The sequence below is a fragment of the Ursus maritimus genome, unplaced genomic scaffold (assembly GCF_017311325.1).
Source record: "Ursus maritimus isolate PB19 unplaced genomic scaffold, ASM1731132v1 scaffold_35, whole genome shotgun sequence".
NCBI classification, from domain to species: domain Eukaryota; kingdom Metazoa; phylum Chordata; class Mammalia; order Carnivora; family Ursidae; genus Ursus; species Ursus maritimus.
In genome coordinates this window covers 7133584-7156159 of record NW_024426119.1, presented here as the reverse complement: position 1 = coordinate 7156159, position 22576 = coordinate 7133584, and the positions used below count along the sequence as shown (strand labels likewise).

The window sequence follows — 22576 nt, the reverse complement described above, 5'->3', positions numbered from 1 at the left end:
CTATACACTATCAATGAACAATCCAAACATAAAATTAAGAAAACAATTTATTTTATTATTTTGGGGTATTTTAAATAGTATCAAAAAGAATAAGATATGTGGGAATAAATTTAACCAAGGAGGTATAAGACTTGTGCACTAGAAATGACAAAACATTGCTGGAAGAAATTAAAGATCTAAAAAAAAAAGGAAAGACATCCCATTTTCATGAATTGTAAGACTTGATAATGTTAAAATGGTAATACTACCTAAAAATAATTTATAGGTTCGATGCGATCCCTATCAAATTCCTGTTAGCCTCACAGGCAACAAAAGCAAAAATAGACAAAGGGATAAATCAAACTTAGAAACTTTTGTGGATGAAAGGACATAATCAGGGGCGCCTGGGTGGCTCAGTCATTAAGCATCTACCTTCGGCTCAGGGCGTGATCCCAGCGTTATGGGATCGAGCCCCACATCAGGCTCCTCCGCTATGAGCCTGCTTCTTCCTCTCCCACTCCCCCTGTTTGTGTTCCCTCTCTCGCTGGCTGTCTCTCTCTGTCAAATAAATAAATAAAATCTTTAAAAAACCAAACCAAAATAAAACAAAACAAAAAAAAACAAAGGACATAATAAAGAGAACAAAAGGTAACCTATGGAATGGGAGAAAATATTTGCAAATCATTTATCTGATAAGAGGTTAACATCCAGAATATGTAAAGAACTACAATTCAACAGCAAAAAAATCAAACAACCTGACTGAAAAATGCATAAAGGACTTGAATAGACGTTTCTCTAAATGACATACAAAAGGCCAACAAGCAAATGAAAACATGTTCAATTCACTAATCATCAGGGAAATGCAAACCAAAACCACAATGAAGTAACACCTCATATTCATAAAAAGAAAACCCAAAAAATAAAAAATAACAAGTGTTAGCAAGGATGTGGAGAAATTGGAACACTTCCGCATTATTAATAGGATTGTAAAATGGTGGAAATGGTATGGAAAACAGTATGGTGGTTCCTCAAAAAATTAAAAATAGAGGGGTGCCTGAGTGGTTCAGTCGGTTAAGTGTCCAACTCTTGGTTTCAGCTCAGGTCATTGATCTCAGGGTTGTGGTATTGAGCCCCATGTGGGGCTCTATGCTCAGTAGTCTGCTTCTCTCTCTCTCTCTCTCCCTCTGCCCCTCCCCCTACTCCTGCACCCTCTTGCTTTCTCTCTCTCAGATAAGTAAATAAATGTTTAAAAAAATTAAAAATAGTGGGGCACCTGGGTGGCTCAGTCGGTTGGGTGTCTGCCTTGGCTCAGGTCATGATCCTGGGGTCCTGGGATCGACCCTGGCATTGGGCTCCCTGCTCAGTGGAGAGCCTGCTTCTCCCTCTCCCTCTGACCCTCCCCCGCTCATGCGAGCGTTCACGCGCATTCTGTCTCTCTCGCTTGCAAATAAATAAATCTTTAAAAAAAATGAAAACAGAAATACCATATGATCTAGCAATCCTATTTCCCTTTTTATACCCAAAAGAATTGAATGCAGGATCTAGCAATCCTATTTCTGGATATATACCCAAAAGAATTGAATGCAGTCTTAAAAAGATATTTGCACATCTATGTTCACAGGAACACAGGAGAAATAGCATAGGAGTTATTCATGATAGCCAAGAGGTGGAAGCAGCCCAAGTGCCCATCAGCAGATGAGTAGATAAACAAAATATGGTATGTTACTCAACCTTTAAAAGGAAGAGATCCCATCACAAGCTACAACATGGATGAACCTTGAGAACATTAAGTGAAATGAGCCAATTGCAAAAAGACAAGTACTGTATGATTCCACTTATAGAAGGTGTGGTCTTCATTCCTGTTCCTGGCAGAGCTCCTAAGACCCTAGGGATTCCCTAAGTGATGAGAGTGATGAAGGTATCTTTTGTTACTTATAACACACCCATTTCAACCACACTTCTGAGTTCGTTAATGCGGTGACTTTTGGAAAGCACTTAAGGATGGGGGATGATTGGCCAGGAGAAGCAACTCTGTTGATATGAGGATTGGAATTTTCAGCCCACTTACTAACATGGTGGGGGTTGTGGGTAGGGAACTGGATTAATTTAATAACCAGTGGCCAATGATTTAATCAATCGTGCCTAAGTAATGAACCACCCATAAAGATCCTAAATGACTAGGTTCAGAGAGCTTCTGGGTTGGTGACAAGAAGGCATTCACATGCCAGGGGATGGCACACCCCAAACCCTACAGGGTCAGAGACTTCTGTGCTCAGGACCCTTCAAGACTTTGCCCTATGTGTCTTGTCATCTAGCTGTGCATTCATATCCTTTAATATTCTTTTTCTTTCTTTTTTAAAGATTTTATTTATCCATTTGACAGAAAGAGTGAGAAAACACAAGCAGGGAGAGCAGCAGAGGGAGAGGGAGAAGCAGGCTCCCTGCCAAGCAGGACCCTGGGATCATGATCCAAGCCAAAGGCTGACACTTAACCAACTCAGCCACCCAGGCACCCCATATCCTTCAATATTCTTTGTAATAAACCAATAATCTAGTAAGTAAACTGTTCTTAAGTTCTGTGAGCCATTCTAGTAAATAACTGAACCCAAGGAGGGGGTTGTGGGAACCTGATTTCTGGTTGGTCAGAAGCACAGGTGACAACCTGGACCTGCAATGGGCATCTGACGTGGAGCAGTCTTGTGGGACTGAACTCTTAACCTGTGGGATCTGATGCTAGACAGTGTCAGAATTGAGTTAAACTGTAGGACACCCAGCTGGCGTTGGGAGAATTGCTTGGTGTGGGGAAATTCCCCACACATTTGAAGTACAGCGTATTTTGTGAATAGTAAGTAAAGGAAAACAATTTTTTTTCCGGTATCTAAAACAGTCAAACACATAGAAGCAGAGAGTAGGGGGGCAGGGGGAAATAGGAAATTGTTATTCAATGTATATAAAGTTTTAGTAATGTGAGTTCTAGAGATCTGCGGTACAACATTGCGCCTATAGTTAACTGTACAGTACTGTACACGTAGAAATTTGTTAAGGGGTAGATCTCATGTTGTGTTCTTACTGCAATAAAAAAAAAAGAAATTAAAACTTGTTAATCAAAGGAAGGATACATGGTATCAATAAAATGTATAGACAACTTACAAAATAGGAGAAAATCTTTGAAAATCATGTATCTGATAAGGGTCTTCTATCCAGAATATGTGAAGAACTCTTATAACTCAACAACAAAACACAAACAGCCCAATTTAAAAATGGGCAAAAGACTTGAATAGACATTTCTCCAAAGATATATAAATGGCCAGGAAGCACATGCAAACATGCTCAGAGATGCTGAACAGGGAAACGCAAATCAAAACCACAATGCAAGAACACTTCACTCCCACTAGGCTAATTATAATCAGAACAATGAAAATAGCAAGTATTGGTGAGGATATGGGGAAAATGAAACCCTTGTGCATTGCCAGGGGGAATGTAAAATGGCTCAGCCACTGTGGAAAACAGTTTGGTGAGTCTTCAAAAAGTTAAAAATAGAATTACCATATGACCCAGCAGTTCCGCTCCTTAGTATACCTGAAAGAAGTGGAAACATAGGGGTGCCTGGGTGGCTCAGTCATTAAGTGTCTGCCTTTGACTCAGGTCATGATCCCAGGATCCTGGAATTAAGCCCTGCGCCGGGCTCCCTGCTCAGTGGGAAGCCTGCTTCTCCTTCTCTCACTCCCCCTGCTTATGTTCCCTCTCACGGTCTCTTTCTCTGTCAAATAAATAAAATCTTGAAAAAAAAAAAAGAACTGAGAACAATCCCATACCCATTGAAAGTCTCTAATAAAAATCTTAAAAAAAGAAAAAGAAAAAGGAATGAAGTACTGATACATGCTATAAATTGGACAGACCTTAAAAACATTATGCTAAGCAAAAGAAGACAGACATATACTGTATGATTCGATTTATATGAAAAGTCCAGAATAGGCAAATTCATAGAGACAGAAAGTAGATTAATGGTCACTAGAGCTAGGAGAAAGGGGATCCGAAGAGTGACTGTTTAATGGGTATGGGTTTCCTTTGGGTGATGGAAATGTTTTCAAACTAGACAAGAGGTGATATTGCACAACCGTGTGAATGTACTAAATGTCACTAAACTGTGTATCTTAAGACGGCTAATTGTACATTACGTGAATTTTACCTCGATTTAAAAAAAAATTAAGAAAACCAGACATACAAGGTGTCAGAAAAAGGGATATATTTACAAACCAACAAGTTTCCTAACTCTAGCTAGAGGGAGAGGAAAGGAGGAGGTAGAGAGTATAAGGAGATCCTAAGAGCCCAAGCTCACTCCTGTAGAAACCCTGAGTACCAGCCCATGAGGTCAGCTCCTACTCCATGGCCCATTCCTCTTCCAACTCAAGCATCAATCCCTCCACTGGCCATAGCCCTCAGTCTTCTTGCCAGTCATCCTGTGCCCAGGTAGGCATGGGTGAAAAGTACTCAAACCCTGGCCCTTTATAGCGCAGAGCATGCAAGAACATCACAAGGTCCTGGGGCAAGGGGTCCTGTCGCACCAGCCGGCACTCTGCACAGAGGGGGTCTATCTCTTGAGTCACAACATCCGTTTCAGCTGTCTTCTCTGGTGCCAAGGCCATCGTGTCCAGATTCTGAGGAGCTGCCTCGACTGCTCCATCCATCTTCTGGGCAGATGTAGCCAACTCTTCTAGGTGGTCCTTGCCCAGCTCTGAGGAGGGAGCTGTAGAGTCTATGAGTCCTGGGGACAGATCGCCCTCACAGAGATCTAGCACATCCAGGCTCTGTTTGGCCTGGTGCTCTGCCACAAGGTCCCGAAGCACTTCCTCATCTGTCTTGGGAATATGGCCGCCCCGGCCCCGGGAGGGGCCCCATGCAACTGAGTTGTAGATGGGGTCATTGAGGATGGGATGGCCCAGGAACTGGAGGTGGACTCGGATCTGGTGAGTGCGGCCTGTGAGTGGCCGGCACCGTACCACACTGGAGTGTCCATTGTAGCTCAGTCTCTGGAACACTGTCTCACAGGGCTTGCCCCGAGCATCTACGCGGCACACCCCTACCTTGTAAGATACCACCAAGATGGGCTCCTTGCAGATCACTTCCTCAGTGGGGAACTCCCCCTCCACCCGGCACACGTACTCCTTCTCCAGCTACATAGGAGGAAAGAGGGAGAAAGTCAGCACGAAGCCTAAACTCATGAAGTTCAGATCCAATACAGTGGTGAGAAATGCATCAGTGTCAGACGGAAGAGGATTCAAACCCCAGCTCCACCATTTGCCTGCTGTATGATTCTGGGTACAATAGTTTGCCTCTTTAAATTCCATTAACTTGTCTAGAAAATATTAAGATTAGAAAAGCATTTACCTCACAGGACTGTTATAAGGATTCAGTAAGTTACACTCTAATGTACTTGGTACTGAGCCTGGTACACAGTAAACACTCACTAAATGTATCACAGTCAGACCCAGAGTTACAAGTCACTACATTTAACTCTTCTACCCAAGCCTCTTCCAACTTCATCCAGAATCTTTCTACCAAGTAGGCTCTCCCCACAATCTTAGAAATCTTAGTCATAAAAAACCAAACAAAACCAATAAACACCTTGGTCAGCCTGTCAGCACTTTAAAACTTCAAACTATCAAGAGACCCAGTGTACAAGCCACCTCTAAAGATCTTTTGAAACATAAGAGATAACAACCTGTCTTTCGCATTTTCAGTGTTGACCTTCCTGAGGATAGGAAGCTTGGCAAGATAACATGAAGGCCCACTTCACTAGAACTCAGTGACACACTTTTGATACAGAGCCCAGGAAGTGGCATGCAGGGGACAAAAGCCCAGCTCACCTGCCGGTCTCGAACCTGCTCATGAATTCTCTCCGAGACAGCCGCTGTCTTGGCAAACATGAGGACCCCGGAGGTAAGGCGGTCAAGCCGATGTAATGGGTGTAGCTCCTTGAGTTGGTGCTCCTTGCCCAGGATGAAGATGACAGTGTTGTGTCGGAAGCGGCCACAAGGGTGGACAGGAATGGAAGAAGGCTTGTCTACAACCACCACATCCTCATTCTCAGCTAGCAGGCGGACGGGCTCTGCTGTGACTGGTGGCTCGTGCCTGTGCACTCTGTTCCTCAAGAAGTCATTGTCCTGCAAATGACACAGGCAACTCATCAGACCAGAGACAAGCGATCTGTATGAACTTCACACAGCTTCCTGTTCCTTACTGACACAGAATGGTCACAGTACATCCTTAAGCAGAAAATACAGCACGCACAGTGTATTCATTTTGTAAAAATACAGACACACAGGCAGAGAGCAGGCTTTGAAAAAGTACTAGAAGGACATACACAAAAATGTCTTGGTGGTATTTCTGGGTGGTGGGATTACAAAAGTGTTTTGGTTTTATTTGTATTTTCTCTACAATAAAATTATATTTAAAAGGTAAGTTTTCTGGGGTGCCTGGGTAGCTCAGTTGGTTGAGCGTCCAGCTCTCGATTTCTGCCAGGGTCATGATCTCAGGGTGGTGGGTTCGAGCCCCACCTTGGGCTCCCTACTGGGAGGGGAGTCTACTTGGGCTTCTCTCCCTCTCCCTCTGCCCCTCCCCCTGCTCTCTGTCTCTAAATAAATAAATAGCTTTTTAAAAAATAAAAATAAATAAAAGGTAAAGTTTTCTAAAATGGAGGGGGGGAGCTCCATAAAATCATCACTAATTGTGACCTTGAACAAATAACACCAAGCTGTTAAGTCCAGACATCTGGTCTCTAGACTTGGATTTGCCACAGGCTCACTGCATGTCACTTAACTTCTCTGGGCCTCAGTTTCCTCATCTGTAAAATGTGAGGATTAGGCCATACCTGCACTTCTCAAAATTGGGATGAGAGAGGGGATTCAAACCACTCATTCCCCACCTGCTAAAATCACCTTGTCTCCCCTCACAAAAGAGCGTTACTGACAGGGGTGTCTGGTAACTCTTAGCTGTGAGAATTTTAAAGGGTCAAAGCACTGGGCTAGGCAATTCTAGTCTCTATACCCGACATTTCACAATTCTATCATATCAGGATCTATGATAAATAATTTAAGTAGTAGTTACAAGAACACAGGCTTTGGAGGTGACACTGTTGCAAGTACTTACCTCTCTGAAGTTTACCTTAGTTTTGTTTCGTCACAGGTAAAATGAGGTGGCAATACCTACCCCACAAGGCTGTCGTTAGCATTTAATGTTAAGCACATAAAATGCTTACCTCTGTGCCTGCACACAGTAAGGAGACATGAACAACAGGCTGTATTACTACTATTTGTACAGAGATCTACAACGCAACATAGCGATCAGTGCCAGCGCACAAAAGGAGCTTTAAGAATTCCAACTTCTGGAAACAAGGAACCCGCCCAGATGGAGGGGATATATGGGCCGAGTTGTGAAGCAGAGACTACTTCTGCGGCGACGGGATAAGAGAAGTGGGCTAGAAGAGTGTTCCGAGTGAAAGCGAAAACGCCTCCGAATTACCCCGATTTTACTCCAGTACCTATGCCCTATTAACTCTGAAAAGACCCCTGCCCCCTTTGCTCGCCCGCTTCCGGCCGGACCCATGAGGACTCCACCTTGAGCACAATGCTGAGGTCCTGCACCGGCTCCTCGTTGAGATGCAGGCGCCCCTCCCGGACTGCGGCCTCATAGTAGGCCAAGGGCTGGGCTCGGAATTCGGTGCTGAAGACGTGCAGCAAGCTGTGCCCCACCCAGCGGCCTTTACAGTAGGTCCGGAAGTCGAAGTAATAAGGCCGCACTTTGCGCAGGCCGCCTTCGAAGTAGTAGCTGGTCTCTGCGAAGTGCTCATCGCCGAAGCTCACCCCTGCCCGCCGCTTCTTCGGGGGTGGCACGACGCGCTCCCTGGTGGCGTCCCGTCGCTTCTTACGCTTGCCTGGGCCCGAAGCTGCAACCGGGGCCCGCTCCTCGCTCAGTGGGGTCTGCTTCCCGTCCTCCCGGGCCGGCTCCGGGCTCCCGGAGGGCCGCTCACCCCTCGCGTCGCCACTAGCGTCTCCGTTTTGTTGAGCCGGAGCCTTCAGCCCGGTCGCTGCCTCGGCCCCAGTCGCGAGTGTTTCCGCCATCGAACCCCAACAACTACCCCAAATCCTGGCAGCGCTGAGGCGCCGGAGGTTGAGGTACCCTTGCAGAAGAACTGGGAGCCACGGGCGGCCGCCGAGCCACATGACAACCCGATCCCAGATCCTGGGTCGCGGTGTGAGGACGTCACCGGGCAGCAGCCAATCAGCGAGGCCCAGTGTGGAGGCGGGGACTGAGAAGAGATGGAGTGACGGAGGGAGTTGAATGAGTGGAGTTGGATGTGTTGAGTTGCAGGTGAGAGGCAGTGAGAGTGAATATGGGAGTTCAGTGGAGAGGCTGTGGGAATGACTCATCAAAAGTGTAGATTCCATGTAGATATGTTCAAAGCCCCTCGGGTCTGGAAAAACGAAAGGAGCTTTATTCAAAACAAGTCAGAATGAGGATTGCTAAACTCTTGACTATACTAAGAGGCACTATGTTGTATACTTTAAAGGGTGAGTATTATAGTATGTGACTTATAACTCAATAAAGCTGTTATATATACATCTAAACACACACGCACACCCCAGAAGCAATGTCTTCACACCTGTCCTTCCTGAGAAGGATTAGAAAGCTCCCGTTTGCCTTTCATATGCTCCTGTCCCATTAAAACCGCAAGTGGGTCAGAAGATGTATTTCGTCAGCGTTCTTAAATTCAAAATACGAAATCAACTCTGGTTAACTTCATCAGAGAGGCAATTATTGAAAGGATATTAGTGCGTCATAGAATACAGAGAGCTGGAGAACAGGCTCAGAAACAGAGACAAATCAAGAGAAGACAAGGCCTCTGAAAAACAGCTATATGACAAAAGGGTGAATTGTATGGAATGTGAATTCTATTTCAATAAAGTTTTTTTTTAAAAAAGAATGTTTTTCCTACTGTGTCTGAAGTGCAGACAGGGAATGAGATATTGGAATGTTCTAGAGAGGACGTCCTTGTGGGATTGTATAAAGCCCTGCTACTCAAAATGCGGTCTTTGGATCAGCAACATGGGAAACACCTAGCAACTTGTTGGAACTGCAGAATCTTGTTCCTTCTTTCCTCCTGACCTACTGAATGAGAATCTGTATTTTAACAATATCTTCAGATGGTATGTCTGCATATTAACATTTGAGACTCACTGGTATAGACCATGTAGAGTAGACATTTGTCATATTTTTTGGATATCCAGCATCTTCTCAACACTCTTCTTTTGTGTGAGGAATTTCCCACATTATAAGATGTGGAAACTGCAAACTGGCCTTCCCAGATTCCCTTGCAGCTTGGGCATTCATCACCTGGGCTCCATTGATCAGTCAGGGCCTTTAGTTCAGAGGCACACAGCAGAGGAAGCAGGCACAGTGTAGAGCCCATGTGGGACAAGATAGCATTGGAAACATCTGATTCGAAGGGCTAACAGTAGGGGAGATTCTTGTGTCCAGTGGTCAGTCAGCAATGCCAGCTGCAGTATCTATGTTCAAAGGCATTGGGGTATTCCCTGAGCAGTTCCTTGGTAAGGTTTAGACACTGTTCCTGGCTGTATAGACCCGAAACATGACTCTCTGGCCCATCTTGAGATTCTGTGAACTACTTAGTGTCCTTTAATCCTGTCTGTACAATGGAGTAAACATTAGTCACATGTGGCTATTTAAATTTAAATTAAGTAAAATGAAAGAAAAATTAAAATTCAGTTCTTAAGCTGCACAAACTACATTTCGAGTGCTCAATAGCCACATGAAATTAGTGGCTACCTTATCGGACAGCTCAGAAACAGAAAATTTCTATCAGCACAGAAAGTTCTATCGGACAGAGCAGTTTAATAATCAATTTCTTTTACTGTTTCAACTAGTTAAATGAATTCTATTGTTTGAACTAAGAACTCCAACCAACTCACTATGATAAGGATTTAAGTCTTTATTGTAAAAGCAATGGGAAATCATCAGAGTTTTTCGGGTGTGTGTGTGTGTGTGTGTGTGTGTGTGTGTGACATGATCAGGTCTCTATTTCCGAAAGATCACCTTTGTTTCAACATGAAGGAGGAACTGAAAAGGGAATCACAAGCTCTAGCTCCACTTCATTGTGGTTTGATCATGAGAGTTCTAATTCAAATATTCACATACCTAACAAATTTTGAACATTTGCCAGGCATCTTTTTTTTTTTTTAAGATTTTATTTATTTATTCGACAGAGAGAGAGACAGCCAGCAAGAAAGGGAACACAAGCAGGGGGAGTGGGAGAGGAAGAAGCAGGCTCATAGCGAAAGAGCCTGACGTGGGGCTCGATCCCAGAACTCCAGGATCACGCCCTGAGCCGAAGGCAGACGCTTAACCGCTGTGCCACCCAGGCGCCCCTGCCAGGCATCTTTTGGCTCTGGAGATACAGAGGTAAGAAAGACATGGTTCCTGATCTCAATGAAGGCCTATGCTGGTTAAGCATACAAATTAAAAAAAAAAAACATATTTGTGCTAGGTTACGCTGTGGTTAATGCAGAGTCTGAGACAGAGGAACGTGACCGCCCTCATGTGGCTTCCCCGTATGAACAGTCCTTGGGGAGTGGGAGATCACCATGGCTTTGCAAGTCCAGGATCTTGTTTCAAGTTATTCAGCACACCCACTAATTAAACTTAGAGCACATCAGTGAATCTGTAAGGGTGCCAATTTGATAATTTACAACTGTAACTTTAAGTTAGAAAATGTATTCCATCTTATACCAGCTACTACTTGTGCCAAATGTTAAAGACACCCTCATTCTTTTTTTAAAAAAAATGTATTTATTTATTTATTTGAGAGAGAGAGTACAATAACACAGAGGGAGAAGCAGACTCCGCGCTGAGAGAGAACCAGACGTGGGGCTTGAACCCACGACCCTGAGATCATGACCTGAGCCAAAGGCAGATGTTTAACTGACTGAGCCACCCAGGCACCCCCAAGACACCCTCATCCTTGTTCAAAATATTTGAGAGGCCACATTTGAAATCAAGAGTTTGTTTGGTGAGCAGAAAATCAGAGAAAAGGGTGTGAGTTGAAAGGTCATGGAGTAGCTTGATGAAGCACCTGTAAACCTATGACAGTGAGCCTTTCTATGAATCAGATGCTGCCAGATTCATGTCTTCAGTTCTGCTGGCAGGTGGAGGACTCTGGGGAATCTCTCATTCATAGACTTGACCTCCAACCCCCTACTTATTTTCTATGAATAAGCACTGAAAAAAATCTTGTCTATTATTTGCTCCTTTGCTTCCTAATCTTCTTGCTTTCCACTTTCTTCTGTGTGCATATGCTCTCTAAGGATGGTTATAAATATGAACAGCAGAGTTCCTCATAGTTGTCTCTTACGTGGTGGTAGTAATTACCACCATAGCCACATAGATTGGCTTTGGACACATCTAAAGGGTATGGCCTCAGCCAAGTTATATCTACTGATGTTTGGCTGATGTCTTTGGTAATATGTTTTTTTGGGAGAGAGTAACTGGCCCTTGAAATTGGGGGTGGAGAGTGGGGGAGGGACGGTTTCATTGTAGGGAAATGATAAGCCCTGAAAGATATCAAAAGTCATCGTCATCATCATCATCTTTTTTTTTTTTTTTTTAAGTAGGCTCTATGCCCAGCGTGGAGCCCAATGCAGGGCTCAAACTCACAACCCCGAGATCAAGATCTGAGCTGAGATCAAGAGTTATATGCTTAACTGACAGGGCCACCCAAGCGCCCCAAAGGTCATCTCCTTTAAAAAAAACTCTGACACACTCCCTTACCAATCTCTCCTTCGTGTACACTGGCCACACTTCTGTCATATCTTCTATAACTCTTTGCTGTTATTTGTAAAATTGTCCGCCCCTATGGCGCGCCCTTCTACATTTAGCTGTAAAGACCTTTGGGAACCATACCTACGCTTACCGGTCTTGAATTCCCATTTAACACAACTAGAACACAACAGGAGGAGCTCCGTGTCTATTGACTAAATGAATAAAAGAAAGCCTCACAACTTGGCTAACGCGACCTGGGTCTCCTGTAAGAGTAAGGAAAGTAGTCTCGTTTCCCATCCCAGCCGGCCGAGTGCTCTAATTTGGGTAGCAAAGGGGTGAAATTTTCAGAGACAAACACCAACCCAGAGGATTGCCCAGGAGGCGAATTTGCTCAGGGAACCAAGAAAACTCAAAGGCCTTGGTAACTAGGCTTCCCTCTCCGAGAAGGGGGTGGGCGGAGGACGCTGTCCCCGCGCCGGGAACACTCAGAGGCCAGTGGAATCTACCTGTCCGAGAGAAGGTGGGGGCCCAGGGCATGTGACTCCGTTTCCCCGCGACAAGTCCCGCCTACCTTTTTCTCGCACTGGGTTCCTCATTTCCTTACTCCTGTTAACCAATCGCCGCACAGGACATCGCCAGGTTGGGCGGTGGTTGGAGGACTCCCGGGATCCGTCACTCGGAGACTCCGCCCCCTATTTCTTTCCAGCCTTCAGCGACGGAACTGAGCCGAACGTTTGTGAGCTGCGGGGCAGACGGTTGCGGTAGGTGAAGAGGGGCAGGGTGCCCAGCATTTTACCGCCCCAGTCCCATCCCGGGATACCACAGACGGGCCTCAGGGCCTCACTCATCCCGCCCAGCCAGTCCTTGTGGCCAGAATGGCTGAGGCCCGGGTCTGGACACCAGGGTTCCCTGCGCTGTTCTGGACTTCCTAGGGAGGAGGGGGGAGAACCGGAGCTTCGGTGCAAGCAAAGTTTTGGTTTGGGTGGGTTCAAACGACTTCGGAACGGGGGTGGAGGTTCACTGTGGGCCCTGGCATCAATTCATCCAGGGCCGCTGTGACATATCTTCTGGGCGCTTACGTTGGCTGGGCTGTCACTTCAGGAATTATTCAGACCTTAGCCCAGGCAGCCTTCCTAATCTAAAAGATCCCTCCGGAAAGAAGGTGTCAACCTATTCTGTAAGCCTAAATAATTATGAAAGCCCCAGGGTGTGGTATTGGATGAGAGCATGGATTTTGAAGAGGCACAGGTCTGGTTTCCAGTCAAGGAAACACCATATATCAGCAGGGTACCCTTGACTAGCCTTCTGATCCTCAGTTCCTTCATCAGTTAACCGATGGAAATGTCTCTTCCAGTGTTTCTATTAAAATAAGAACTTATAAAATAAGAATAATGTATATAGCCCAGCTTCTATATGTAATGAGCACATGGAGCTTTTCATATGACATTACTTTCTCACAGTTTTCACCAGGAAGCATTTTTATTATCCTCGTGTATTTGGAACTCTGCAAGGCCTTTAGTCTGTGTCCTATTGAAAACAGAATTTAATTGGCTTAGAACAGAGTGGTTGCATTTTGGAGATCTTTGGAGAAAAGTGCAGAATGGTTGTCTCCACTGGAAATGTCTTAGAAACTTGTGTTATAACATACATAACAAAATTGGCCATTTTAACCATTTTTAGATGTGCAGTTGTGACACATATGGTTGTGCAACCATAACGATCATCCATCTCTAGAACTTCCCAAATTAAAGCTCTGTACCCATTAAACAGTAACTCCCATTCCCTCCTCTGCCAACCCCGTGGCAACCACCATTCTGTTTTTTGACTCTATGAATTTCACTGCAGTAGGTACTTCATATAAGTGGAATCATTCAATATTTGTCCTTTCATGTCTGGCTTTTAGACATTTTTTTTTAAAGATTTATTTAATTGACAGAGATAGAGACAGCCAGAGAGAGAACACAAGCAAGGGGAGTGGGAGAGGAAGAAACAGGCTCCCAGCAGAGGAGCCCGATGTGGGGCTCGAACCCAGAACGCTGGGATCACGCCCTGAGCCGAAGGCAGACGCTTAACGACTGAGCCACTCAGGCGCCCCACTGAGCCACTCAGACACCCCTAGACATTTTTTAAAAAGAAACTTTATTATGAAAACAACTTGCAGGCAGAGCCAGAAGTCCAATTACCCTTTTGTCATCTTTATATCTATAACATAGGAATCTAATAAAAGACACTTTAAGATTAGAGAAATTTCTTAGAAGCCTATTACCTTCTTCATTGGGTAAACAAAATCTAAGTACTGCATACTTATATCCTTTTTTTTTTTTTAAGATTTTATGTATTTATTTGAGAGAGAGAGAGAGAGACAGGCAGCGAGAGAGGGAACACAAGCAGGGGGAGTGGGAGAGGAAGAAGCAGGCTCCCAGCAGAGGAGCCTGATGTGGGGCTCGATCCCAGAATGCTGGGATCACACCCTGAGCCCAAGGCAGACGCTTAACGACTGAGCCACCCAGGCGCCCCCTGCATACTTATATCCTTAAAGCGAGTCCTTACATTTCTTTTTTTCAGCTCAGATTCCAAATGAAAATGTTTGAGAGCATTGACTCTACAGCCACAAGATCTGGCCCTGATCTTTGGGCTGAAATCTGTTCCTGTCTACCAAATCCCGACAAAGAAGATGGTGCCAACAATGCCTTCTCAGACTCCTTTATGGATTCTTACCCTGCGGACACAGGCCAGAGGGAGGCCCCAGATTTTGCTGTTCAGCCTGCTACAAAGCCTTGGGCTCCCTTGCAGGATTCAGAAGTGTATTTAGCATCTCTAGGTAAGTTAGGGTTTTTGTTTTTGTTTTTGTTTTTCTGAATCACAAGCTGGTGGCTTTAAGGAAGCATGTTGAAGTTCTGTTTCATCACCTGGTTTCTATTCTTTTTTTTTTTTTTTTTAAGATTTTTAATTTATTTATTTGACAGAGAGAGAGAGAGCACAAGAGCAGCAGGCAGAGGGATAGGGAGGGGGAGAAGCAGGCTCCCCGCTGAGCAGAGAACCCGCTGTGGGAGACAAGGGGCTTGGGATCATGACCTGAGCCAAAGGCAGATGCTTAACTGACTGAGTCACCCAGGCACCCACCCTTCTATTCTTTTTTTTTTTTTTTTCAAAGATTTTATTTTATTTATTTGACAGAGAGAGACAGCGAGGGAGGGAACACAAGCAAGGGGAGTATGAGAGGGAGAAGCAGGCTTCCCGCAGAGCAAAAAGCCCGATGCGGGGCTTGATCCCAGCACCCTGGGATCACGCCCTGAGCCGAAGGCAGATGCTTAACGACTGAGCCACCCAGGTGCCCCCCACCCCTCTATTCTTAATTATTATTGTTTTTTGTCCTCACCGCATGTATTTGTTAGATGTAATTCTAGGGGGGATGTTTCAGGTTGGTTGTTGAGGAGTACCCGTTTCCTCTTTTTTTTTTTTTTTTTTAAGATTTTATTTTTTAAATAATCTCTACACCCACCGTGGGGCTTGAATTTATAAGCCCGAGATCAAGAGTTGCATGCTCTACTGACTGAGCTAGCCAGGCACCCCAGGAGCACCGTTTTCCTTGTATATCCCTTAAAACGGTCTTTGTTACCTCCTGCCTCTGTTTCATCTGAATTCTGCTTCATTTCTTGGCATTCCATAGAACCTTCTTGCCTACTATTGGTGGTCCATATATTCAGATAACTCAAAAGTGTCAAACATTATGCCATCCTGAAAGAAAACCATGACCCCAGAGCTGCACGTGGATTTCTGATGAAACTACTGTATTGAGAAACTACTGTGCTAGAAAACTGTTCTATTAAATAGATTGATTGTTGGAATGGGAGCATGTTGACATAAAGTTCATTCCACCTCTTGTTAGTCTTTTTTTTCCCCCAGTCCTTTAATTTTTAAAAATATTTCCTCAAATATCTGTCCTGTATTCTTAAGTATTAATATTTAGAGAGGCTCCAAATACAGGAAGGAGATTCGGATTCTCCCACGCAAGTGAAAGAAAAATATCAGTCTAGGGAAGCGATTACTTTAGAATTGTGGTATCCTTCTATTATTAAACATCCATGAGACCCATCTACGTATCACAAAACCAGACCGGCAATAATTATTTGAGGAAGGAAAGGCAATTCAGGAAGAAGCTTTTGAGGAAGGACAGAAGGAAGAATCAGAATAGAGTTTACATGATCTCTAAGAAATATCTTGGAAAAACAAAAGGAGTTTTGTTAATGTACTGGAGGAAAAAGATAAGAGAAAAACACAAGTGGATGGATAATGAGAAAGATCCAGGTGTAAGGTGAAATTTGTCCGGAAGCCACCAAAGGTAGGAGAGTAACACTTGCAGCCATGGCCAAGGAGGTTGACAATTCTGTTCTGTGGCAGTCAGAACATCTGCTTAATGATGACAAGGAGAAGAAACAGCAACACTCTGAGAAAGCTGGAGAACCAGATCCTATGGCTTCTGGTACTCTGTGCCCGGGGGTTGTAAGAAACTTTGGTGATGATTTGATTGGTGAAGACTGGTTCGGAAAGTTAAAACTCCACTGATCTTTTCTAAAATCAGTTAGGAAGATGATTAAGGGGCACCTGGCTGGCTCTGTCAGTAGATCCTGGCTCTTGATCTCAGGGTTATAAGTTTGAGCTCCATGTTGAATATAGAGATTACTTAAAACTAAAATGTAAAAAAAAGATGATGATTAAAATTTCATTCTCTGAGGAGGAGAAGAGCCATTTCTGTGCCTGTAGCAGAATCCGGGAGACAATGGCAGGCAGCCGGGGAGTGTGCAGTGGTGCGTTTCTGCCTGCCCAACTTAAATCACACCTGACTGGGGACTGAGCACGCTCAGAGAGGGCAAGACTTTTTTCAGCCCAAAAGAGTACCTTCCGCCTTTAGACCCAAGGCCAGACAATATAAAAATTGTTTTTATTGTCAAATAGACCTGAATCAAAAAGAATCTAGGGGTGACTGGGTGGCTTAGTTGGTTGAACATCCGACTCTTGAGTTTTTCTCAGGTCTCTGAGTTTTTTCTCAGGTCATGATGTCAGAGTCATGAGATCAAGCCCCTGGATTGGCTCTGCGCTTGACAGGGAGTCTGCTTGAGGTTCTCTCTCTCCCTTTCCTTCTGCCCAACCCCTCCCCACTCACATGTACGCTCCTTCTCTCTCAAATAAGTAAATAAATCTTAAAAAAAAAAAGAATCTACTATGAGCAACAGCTAAAAACTTAGCCAGCTCCATGTGAGATCTACATAATTCACATCCTCAAGGAGGCAAAAACTCCTCAAATATTTAACATTTCTCAACTGCAGGTTTTTTGCATGGGTAAACTCCTGGTGGTAACTTGCAGCAACAAAAGGTGGTTATTGTTTTGATGTGTGGGTGCTAGCTGATGTGGCTTGTTTAGAAATGAAAACAGGATTGCAAATCATAAAGTTTCAATTGGGTCTGGGCTTGATATTCACACACACCCCCCCCCCCCCCGCCCCAAAAGGCCATCACTTACCCATTTATTATCGTTGAAGCAAGACTACATTAAAGCAGAAGGCAAATGGTGATCCCCTTCCTCCCCTTCTTCAGTCGGTCCACAATTACACTTAAAATGCAAAGAAGAGTAATTAAACATCTATCATCAGGAAGCCATGTGGACCGCTCTCATTGGGATTACAAGATGTTTGTTTTTATTAGGTTCTGACATCCAGGCCTCAAGTTGAATAACTCTGAAAAATTGGGAGATTGCTTTTCTTTAATCAAGAATTTAATCACACATAGAGATCTTAAAGGTCTCTTATTATTGAGTTCTCATCAAGTCAATTTTAGTGTCTAATGAACCATTGGATCTTTCATCATTTTCTCTAATTCTTTCTCATGAGATTTGGAAACTACTTCATGTCACTATAACAAAAAGAAAAATCATATACTCCTCAGAGAGACTATTTTCAAGGAGTTGACACATGTCAAGCCAGGGGAAACAAGTAATGCCTTCGAGAGATACCTGCTGGCTTCTGCGATTTCAAAGAAAACGTGCCATTGATTTATTTATGAGAGCCTATGGCTTTTTTCCTTTCTGGGGTTAACCGTGTATTTGATACAATACAGAATTAAGACATGGTGAAAGAAAAAGAAAAATGTACATTTCCCTTTACCCGTCCTTAAAAAATGGGCTCTTTTGCAGGGAGTGTGGACGTACTCATCAGTGAGAAATTTTTTAAGTTGTCACCTCGCATTTTATTTATTTTTTATTTTTTAAAAAGATTTGATTCATTTGAGAGAGAGAAAGAGAGACACAGAGACAGAGCACAAGCCAAGGGGAGAGGCAGAGGGAGAGGGAGAAACAGACTTCCCGCTGAGCTGGGAGCCTGATGTGGGGCTCGATCCCAGGACCTGGAGATCACAACCTGAGCTGAAGGCAGACGCTTAACCATCTGAACCACCCAGATGCCCCTGTCACCTTGCATTTTAGACTTAGTTTCATTTCATACTCACTTTCCTTGTTAAGCTTCTTCTCCTCTTCTCTTTAGAGAAGAAGCTGAGAAGAATTAAAGGTTTAAATCAGGAAGTGACTTCCAAGGACATGCTTCGAACCTTGGCCCAAGCCAAGAAGGAATGCTGGGATCGGTTCCTCCAGGAAAAGTTAGCATCAGAGTTCTTTGTGGATGGACTTGATTCTGATGAGAGGTAATTGGTTCCCAGTCCAGTTCCAGGTGACAGTATTTCACGGGGGGCATTTCTCTTTCTCTAAAGAATTCAGGGAGAGTGACATTTGAGTCCAGATATTGGTTGGTATCAACATCAGCTTTTCTGAGCTCAAAATCATCCTTTTTACAGTTGCTCCATTTGCTCTTGGTCCAGTAGCAGATGTTGATATTTTTGCAAAAAAAGCCAATACCCCACCTACGTCTTGATCACAGATTGAACAGAATTGAGGAGAAAGCACTGTCTTCACTTCTAAGTATAGAATGTGCTTGAGAAAGTAGTAACCAACCCGCAGCTGGAACTGTGTCTTACTTATGACTCGCCATTGCCTTGGAGAGTTCCTGTCACACTGTAGGCATTCAAATTTGTGTAGACTGAATGAATTTCCTGAGCATCTGCTGTGTGAAGGCACTGCCCATGATGTCATGGGGCTGAGCGTGCTGGGGTGGAGGGGAGATGTAAGGAAGTTTTAGGAGCCCCCCTTTTTTTGGTCCCCACAACTATTCGGGGAGAGATGACAAATATATAAAAAGACATACCTAACAAAATAAGCATAAGAAAAGAGCAGGGTGAGCGGAAGTGACAGAACATGCTTTGGGAGGTGAGAGACCATGGAGCTCCCTGTGGGCTCTGGGGTTTGTGCCAGAGAAGGCAGGGCTCGAACAGTATCTGCAAGGGGGGCCGGATGCAGAGAGGAGGAGAGGGCATTCTGCCGCAAAGAGAGGAACGATGCTCGACCTCTGGGAAAGAGACTCTGCCACTTCCTGGTTGTATGTTCTTGAGGAAGTAACCTGGGTGTGCCTCAGTTTCCTGCCCTGTAAAGCAGGAATAGTAGCTCTTCCCTCGTTGGGTTGTTGTGAGGGTTAAAGGAGTTACTATGTGTCAAGTGCTAAGAACAGACCTGGCACCTGGTAAGTACTAGGTAAGTGTTAGCTATGAGTAGTAGTCCTAATGGAATTTTAAAGTTCAGTAAGAAATGATTCAAAATAAAAAAAATCGGTGAGGGAAGTAAAAGCCTGAATTTTAACAAAACGTCTTAGGGAAACATCACCTAAGTTTGCAACATATCGTTAACATTGATTTTACGAGTCCCATGATGTCAGATGAAGATGTGGCTGCTTCATCATCAAATCGGGGACAGTAGGTGAATCAAACTTGTTAGTTAGATTTTACTTTTTAATTTGCAAAGCATTTTCCCTCACATTATCTTAAAGATTGTATCAGCTGCCCCCAGAGTCTTCAGAAATCAGCGTGGCATCTAAAATCAGACCAACTACCTACCTTCTGAGGGTTCAGAAAATAATACACATTTTGCTCTTTTCTGTCTCTAAAGACTCAACCCAATCAAGGCTTAAACTGCCCCAAACACAAGAGACTTGAAGATGCATGCATTTCCAACTCACCAGTAATCTGGTATTCTGTTCTCTCTTCCCTTGAATGTTTGCCTCCTTTCCAGTTCTGAGAAGAAAAGACAAAATTTGCTCCTGCCTAATTCTCAAGTAGGAATTCTTTTTCTTTTGAAATCAGATCAGCACCAAGGCCGAGTGAATGTTTCCGTGTGTTTATCAATACCTACAATGATGTGATGTTCCCTTTTCTGTAGAAGCAACTGAAACAATTCTGTGAAAAGTGTGGTAGATGAAGATGAAATGCTCCTGGAGTACCTCAGGCCGCTGAGCTGTGGACGCCTGTTCCCGGAGCTGCCCTCTGTGGGAACACTTCTTTTGATCAGTGTTAGAACAAATGCACCAGAAACAGTAGATACGCATTTATATGCAGACTTCAGAGTTTCTGTTTTAAACAGAGGCCATCTTGTAGGGCATTGTGTGGTTCTTCACGTATGTGAAGGCCAGGTAGGCGACCCTCCTCATGGCATGCCTTTGGCAGAGGAGTAATGGGCTGAGAAATCCTGTCTACCACACGGTTCACCCATTTTAGGTGTCTAAAATCTGCTGATGGCAGTTTGTGGCTTAAGACTTTGGGCTATTGAAGAGCACAGAATAAGGCTTACGTTATGTGTTATCATTTATAGTTTGCTCTGAAGATCTCATAAGCATGCGAGTGGAGGGTCTTGGGTACTTAAGGAAGGTGGGAGGGGGCACCCCCCCCTGCACAGATCCAAATCAAAAAAGAACCCTCTGGCATAGTGGCTATTTCTTGGTGGGAGAAATTGCTGCACAGATGTTTCCATCTTGGGAACTTGCTATAGGATGAAGTAAACAAAAAACCCCACAAACATGGTGCTTAGTGCAACTAAGTGCTGTAAGTATAATCGAGTCTCAGACTGCCTCAGGTATAGGAGATTTCAAGATGCTCACTAATACTCTGGCATTTATTTGAATGTTTCCTCCCTTGGACAATTTCCTCTCCAGTGTTGAAGAAAAAAAGGACTGAGGCGTAAGCTCTTCTGCTATTCTCGCCAAGCCTTCAGAGGCTGTGCATTTGAAGGGGGCCTGGTGCTGCTTATAGCCCAAGTGCCCACTAGGGGGTAAATTATGCCTCTGAGCTGCCAGGATGCACAGCTGTCAGCGGAGTATCGTCATTCTCCCCGTTAGCAGTGAAAAACAATTGTAGCAAGAAATTGGTGGTGGGCGGGAAGGCAGCATTTGAGTAACTGAGATAATCATTAAGTAATTAATCAGCCGGGTCTGATGCAGCCACCCTGTCCTCCTGCTCTCTCCTAGCACCTTGGAACATTTCAAGAGGTGGCTCCAGCCAGATAAAGTAGCCATCAGTACAGAGGAGGTGCAGTGTCTGATTCCTCCAGAGTCCCAGGTTGAGAAGCTAGAGGCCGGGGACAAGCCAGCGGCAACAGAACAATAAATTACGCACACACACACACACATGCACACACACACGCTGAGCAGCTGTCTTGGGTCCAGAGGGAACAGCGGAGAGCTCGGCGGAGCAGCAAGGAGAAATCTAGGAAGGGGGGCAAGCCCACCCGCCCACTCAACAAAGCAAACAGCTGTGGTCCCCTGAGGGCTTGCTTGGGGCTGGCGTGTGTGACTGTCTTGGATAAAGTGACTGACCCAGTGCATGCCGGATCAAGATACTGCTTTCCTCCGTGTCTCACAGCTTGCCGGAGCTCTGTTGCTGCAGGTGACAAAGTCCGCTAAGAATCTAGTGAAGCAGCAAGTATGAAAGTATTTGGAGAAACTGATACCCTTCGGTTTAATATAAGTGAGCCATATTTTTTCTTGCCTCTTCTGGATGGTCCTGCCTGCGTTCCCAGCATTCCCTTGGTTGATTGTCAGGGGTGAGTGGGGCCAAGGAGAATCAAGTCTGCCTCCTTGGACCCACAGCCCGTGTGGGGCTTCTCTAAGTTTGTAATAAATATAGGGACTTCAGGAAAAAAGGCTGCGCTCTTCCTTTGTCTGGTTTGTTCCTTGCGGAGAAAATGGACCAAAGTGTGAGAATTCGGGTGTTTGTGTGTAGATGTATATTTCTGATTTCATGCATGGTTTCTCCCCTAACTTCCTCTTGCACTTAAAAGGGGTCAGGCTTCAAATTAGACTTGTAAATATGGTGTTGGTATTTGACACCACTCCTGAATAGTACCCAGCTTGCTTGTGGCAGCTTTCCTGGCCGTTCTTGTTCAGTCTGTGTTGTCCATATAAAACTTTTCGCATCAGAATAGCTGTGTGTGTGTGGTGCTATTGACCCCCCCCCCCGCAGAGAGATGCTCCCAGGCAGTGGGGAGGGAAAGACAAGTGTGTGACAATGCAGAAGGGCGGAGAACCTCTGCCAGCCTTCTATTTTAACATGCACCCTCTGACAAGCCAGACCTCGGTGCTCTGAGGGTAGGATTCTGTGGCCAGGATTCTGTGGCTGTGGCTCCGTGGAGCTTCTTCCTGGATAATAGGTTTCAAGTCCCTAATGACGAACAGGGTGACCCTAAAAATCTGCAGAGAACATGTGCTCCTATCTAAATCAAGTATTTGCCTTGTCTGAAAGGATGAGAATCAACCAGGTAATTCCATATATTTGCTGAATCACAGGAATTTGGGGAGGGGGTAATTTCCAGACATATTTTCCTTTTTAAAAAATT

At 44.5% G+C, this 22576-nt stretch overlaps 2 protein-coding genes across 3 annotated transcripts; one reads left to right on the top strand and one right to left on the bottom strand.

Moving 5' to 3' along the window:
* Positions 1-4208: 4208 nt before the first annotated feature.
* RPUSD2 (RNA pseudouridine synthase domain containing 2) lies at positions 4209-8240 on the bottom strand. Its single transcript, XM_008702249.2, has 3 exons — positions 7596-8240; positions 5847-6143; positions 4209-5153 (listed from the first exon to the last, which is right to left on the bottom strand). The coding sequence occupies exons 1-3, from the start codon at positions 8199-8201 to the stop codon at positions 4419-4421; spliced, it is 1638 nt and encodes a 545-aa protein (XP_008700471.2). The 5' UTR covers positions 8202-8240; the 3' UTR covers positions 4209-4418.
* Positions 8241-12488: 4248 nt separating this feature from the next.
* Positions 12489-21883, top strand: CCDC32 (coiled-coil domain containing 32). 2 transcript variants are annotated; one of them, XM_008702250.2, is made up of 4 exons: positions 12489-12575; positions 14380-14635; positions 18351-18507; positions 21210-21883. In XM_008702250.2, exons 2-4 carry the CDS (start codon positions 14392-14394, stop codon positions 21346-21348), a joined length of 540 nt encoding a protein of 179 aa, XP_008700472.1. In that variant the 5' UTR covers positions 12489-12575; positions 14380-14391; the 3' UTR covers positions 21349-21883. The 2 variants fall into 2 exon arrangements, with proteins under 2 accessions (XP_008700472.1, XP_008700473.1); XM_008702251.2 differs by having other exon boundaries at positions 12504-12575; positions 14385-14635.
* The last annotated feature ends 693 nt before the right edge of the window (positions 21884-22576 follow it).